Source organism: Alligator mississippiensis, chromosome 2, assembly GCF_030867095.1.
Source record: "Alligator mississippiensis isolate rAllMis1 chromosome 2, rAllMis1, whole genome shotgun sequence".
Lineage (NCBI taxonomy): Eukaryota > Metazoa > Chordata > Crocodylia > Alligatoridae > Alligator > Alligator mississippiensis.
The window spans coordinates 224,393,143-224,398,171 of record NC_081825.1 but is presented as its reverse complement, the minus strand read 5'-3'; the positions used below and the strand labels follow the sequence as shown (position 1 = coordinate 224,398,171).

The following is a 5,029-nucleotide window of genomic DNA, read 5'->3' as shown; positions in this document are numbered from 1 at the left end:
TTAAGAATGAGGAAAAAAGGAAGTAATTCCCAACTGATGGGTTTGCTCCCCCCCCCCATAGATGTACACATGCTTCTGGGTATTACATTTCATGCTACGTACAATTAATAGCAAGTCAAGAAAAATTTGGCACTTTTTTTTGTGCAAGCCACACACACATAATCTAATCTTCATACCCAGCCAGTCCCAAGATCAGAAAGCCTTTTTTACTTTCATCCTCTGAGAAAAATGCTTCTACGCCAAACCATGCTGCAGGGTGGTAAATTAAACTGTGTTGCCTACAGTGACCATAATAAAACCTACACAAAATTAAATTTACCAATGCGGAAGGGAGGCAGGGAAAAGAAGTCAAAACACAGGACCCTTATTCAATAATTCTGTACATCATGGTAAGGCTATTTATCCCCCCCACCAATTTTGTCAGGGTGCAGAAATGGGTTGAAGGAGGGGAAACATCCAAGTTAAGAGTTTTGCTAAATGCCAATTTTGTTTAAAAGAGAAAACACACTTATGCCCCTTGAAACATCATTTCCCCCTCAGCCCCAGATATCACCGGTATTCCCATGTTGTTAAACCCATGCAATCCCAACCAAAGAAAAGAGGGATAAGAAACAGGAATCAACAAGATCCCTGCACAATAAAGACGGCTGACAACGCACTGTGCAAATATATCAGCTTTTTATTTATTTCTCTTGTATGGAAATAACAGACATTCAGGTAGAAATGTATTAAATTAACACAGTCGAAATGCAAAAATAAATAGGCGGTCCAGCAGTTCAAGGCATCGTCCCCACCCCAAAAGGAAAAACAAAAAACAACCCCCCCCCCCCCAAAACAACCCAAAAAACAGCTCATGTTTTTTCTAAACATTTAGAAAATAAAAAGAGTGGTTGAAATCAAGAGAGCGGTTTCATACCATGGAAGAGAAACAACTGTACAAAGCGCTTTCTTAGAAAACAGCCTGAGCTCACTTGCAGGGTGCTCTGCAATCCAGCCCGCTCCCACTGGGGGGGCTGGGAGTGAAGGGTGGGGGGGGCAGGAAAGAGAGGGGCTTCTTTCCCTGCCTTGCTTGGGATAGAAAAGCCTTCACAATGTCTCCATCTCCCCCCTGCCAGCCCGGCCGAGCAGGGCCGGTCTCCGCAAGGAGCAGCCTCCTAGCAGAGGCGAGCTGGAAGGGACCTCGGGAGGCCGCGCCGCCCGCGCCCTGCTCGCAAGGGCCACGTGCGAGGCCAGGCAGTGTCCGGAGCGAGGGCTCCCACAGTCTCGCGTCGGACGAGCGGGGCAGGGGCGCGCGGGGCCCGTCACAGCGCCGAGTCCGAGTCGCTGGAGTCCAGGCTGCTCCGCAGCTTGCAGCAGCTGCCCAGCTTGTCGCGCTGCACCAGGCTGAGGTTCTGGGTGCTCCGCCGCAGGCACTCCAGCGACTGCAGGAAGGACTTCTTGGCGCGCTCCTCCTCCACGGGCGACACGCCTTCCTCCTCCACCTCCTGGATCTCGTCGAAAGTCACCGGCTGCGTCTTGAAGCGGGACTGCCGGGACCGCCGCTGCTTGCCCTTGGCGGCCGGCGGCTTGGCGGGGCGCACGGGCGGCGGGAACGCCTCGGCCAGGCATACCAAGTGCGGCATCACCGCCTGGTAGCTGGAGCAGATGCCCAAGAGCTCGGCGGGCTTCGCCGCTGCCATCATGCTCGCCTCGCCCAGCCCGCTCCACGTAGTACCCAGTATCAACAAGCTGCTCCCGCGGCGGCTACTTCTACCTTCTGAGCCGCTGCCGCGGCTTTATATAGCCGCCGCCTGCCGGGGCGGAGCATGCGCAGTGCGCAACACATGCCATGTATAGACGCCCGCTGACGTCACAGAGCCGCCTGTGGCCAATCACAATGTTCGCTCCGCCCCCCCACACACTGGGCGGGGGAGAGCCGGGGGTTCCCCGCGCGGGGCTGCCTCCGCTCAGCGCCCCCGCCCCACCCGCGGGACCCGGCCCTGGGAGCTCCTCTGGCTCCCCTGCTGTTCGCTATATGACCAGCGCCCAGCCAAGAAATCCCTTTCCCTGCCCCTCCCGGGAGCAGCAGTCAGTAGAGGCATGGGAGCCCCTCTGCTCCTTCCCCAAACCTTGGAGGAAAGCTTGGGTAGAAAGCACTTCCCCAAAAAAACGCCTTGTCTCCGACCCAACCGTGCACCAGCCTGGCTTCACCCTTCCACCAAGCATGTGGATAACCCTTCATACAGCGGTTCCCAAACTCTGACAGATTGCGCGCCGCCACAGGCTCCTGGTTGTGGGGGAACGTGCCCCTCTGCCAGGGCTGTCCCCCCCCCAACCACCTATTCCAAACAATACAACCTTAAGTACCACCGGCAAATTTTTGTCATACAAAGTAACATGTACTGCTGGCAGGTTGTCTACCTACCACAGATTGGGAACTGCTGCCATACTGGACACAGCTGGTGTGGCCACCTGATGTACAAGTGGCGCCTGGCTGTGACTGGAAACCCTGACCAAACCATGGAGCACATCATAACATCCTGCTCCAGATACAAGCTTGAGCGTGACATCCTGGAGTCACACTCACTTTCTAACAGGGCATTGGGCTGGTTGGGGAATTTGGAATTAAACCTGTGACCATAGCTCTTGCCCATAAAGCTATGGGAAAGAAGAAGCTCCTTCTCCACATGGTGAAGGAGCCTCACATCTGTCCTGCCATGTGGCGTTTGCCTGCCTCAGGACAAGCAGGGCTGGCACTAATCCCCACATCCGGAGCAGGTCTCACATTAGGGAAGGGGATTCACATAGGATTCCTGTCCTGGTAGCTCAGAGGGCTGCATAGGCAGCTGTGCTATTCTGGGCATCCAAGGTCTTTCTTCCTCTGGGTGCCAGGCAATACAAGGCATATGCAGTGGGCAGGAGAGGAGCTAACAGCTAATGCAGCCATTCTTAACCAAGGTGTCATGGCACCCTGGCATGCCTAGATGTCCTTTCAAGGGTGCTGTGGAGTGCCACGCAATGCTGGCACTGTTAGGTGTGGGAATAGGAAGCACAGGATAAACCTGGAGATTTCAAGCAGGAACCCATAGTTGTGGCCTTTCAGAGATCCTTGCAACAGAAAAACTGCTCTGCTAGGTTTCTGTAGGCAAAAAAAAGCAGTGAAAACTAAGAGTTGGCATTTTTCCAGGGATACCTGGCTCCTACAAAAGTTGAGAACCACTAATCTAACAGGTCTCCTTCCACTGCGACTCCTTCCCTCTCTTCTGAATTGCATAGTTGCCGGTGTGTTAGCCCTTCACAGAAAGGATAACCTAATTGCTCTTCAAAGGGCATTAACTTTGCAGAAGTAACCTTTTCTTTGGGTGTAGCTATTTTTTTTTTTTTTTGCTCCAGAATGCCCTGTTACAGAAGCTTGTGTAGTAAATGGGGAGTGGGTTTGGAGTCCTTGGAGGTCTACAGTATGGAAAGCTCCGGGAATAAGCATGTGTTTGGGTTTCTCCATTTTACAGCATATATTTCTTATCAAGTTGTTTCTAAAGCTGATGAAAGGATCCAAATTGGCAACAGACTTGCAATATCCTTTTTTTTTTTTTTTTTTTAAACTGGCCAGGATGCTTGATGTCTGGATAAGCAGCATGCATCACTCCATCCCTACATGCAAGGTTAAAACCCCAATCAGATGTTGGAAAAAAATGCCCCAATTCTCCAAACACCAGCTCACTTAGGTGGAGACAAGAAGAGAGAATATGACATGTTTTTTACAATCAGTCGCTGAAGCTTCTGCCTGGCTGCAGGCACCTCATATCAGTGGTGGCCTTAGGGGATGGCAAATTGGGCGACTGCCCAGGGCCCCACACTTTAGGGAGCCACAAAATTTTACAACAAATGTCCGACTTGCTTATAGGTCATCCAAATTAAGCCTTTAGGGGGCCCCAAATGACTCTCTTGCCTAGGGCCCCAACAACCCTAAGGCCACCACTGCTCACATGTCTGAATAGGTCTACAGTACACTTCACTTGCAGTGTAGAGATACCCAAGCTTCCTGTTACTGGAAGCAGCCTAGCCTCGCTCAGACTTCTCTCAGCAGGGTGAATTCACCCATATGGCAAATATGCTTATATGGATCTCTGTGCAGAGCCAGGCTGATCTTACTACCTGAGCTAATACTGTGCAGTATAATCGCACCCTTTGTGACAAACAGGCAAGGGCTCATTGAGAAACAGAGACAGATATGCACAGCACAAGTACCCTGATCTTACTGCAGCAGCTCTGCACACAGAAAGGGATCTGCTTTTGTGAGGACACAGTCAGAGACCATTTTTCTTTCCCTTTTGACACAGTCCAAGATGAACCCCACACTGAAGCCCTTAGTTAATAGCAAACTTTCAAGACTCATGCAGATGAGGCCAAAAGCCATTACAAAACTGCTTGGATCACAGAGCTGTAATTAGGGCTCTTTTCCAGAGCTGGCTAAAACAAGGCAAGAGCCCTCTGCTTTGGGAGAAAGGAGACTGCAGGCACCTCCTTGTTAGTATGTTTCTAGAAGGACGGCTCTTTTGCTGGCTGTCAGTGGAAAAGAAAAAGAACCGTTAGGAGCCTTAGCTTTAGAATGCATCTGGCAGCCGGCTCGCAGCTTCCTGGCTCTGTAAAGCTGCTTTAGGGCCAGGTTCAGCTTGAAGCTTTTTTATTGGGAGATACAATTAACTTAATAAGGGAACAATTTTCTATTTGGTCAAATTGAATCATTCCTGTTTGGAGAGGGGCATGTGTCCTTACTGCTGATTTCACATGGCTAAATTTAGCTTCCTAGTCCTTTCTGCACTGTAACAGCTCTTTATCCGAGAGACCCACTTACAGCATAGTCCTGATGCCTGACACTAATGGTTGTGCAGCACACGCAGGACCAAACCAGGCTTCAAATGTGCTTAATCGTTTCTAAAGGACCGGAGGGCAGTGGTTCTGGTTTTCTCTCCACTGCAGGAATGAGCTTCATGCTGTGACCAGATCACTCAAAAAAAGAACTGCTCTCTGACCAGGAAGGTAGGCACTT

At 51.0% G+C, this 5,029-nt stretch overlaps 1 protein-coding gene across 1 annotated transcript; it reads right to left on the bottom strand.

Moving 5' to 3' along the window:
* Nucleotides 1-659: 659 nt before the first annotated feature.
* C2H11orf96 (chromosome 2 C11orf96 homolog) lies at nt 660-1,768 on the bottom strand. Its single transcript, XM_006277110.4, has one exon. It carries the CDS (start codon nt 1,680-1,682, stop codon nt 1,302-1,304), a length of 381 nt encoding a protein of 126 aa, XP_006277172.1. The 5' UTR covers nt 1,683-1,768; the 3' UTR covers nt 660-1,301.
* Nucleotides 1,769-5,029: the final 3,261 nt, after the last annotated feature.

Excerpts from the sequence above, each read along its gene's own strand:
- C2H11orf96 (XM_006277110.4), bottom strand. The coding sequence starts at position 1,682 with ATGATGGCAGCGGCGAAGCCCGCCGAGCTCTTGGGCATCTGCTCCAGC.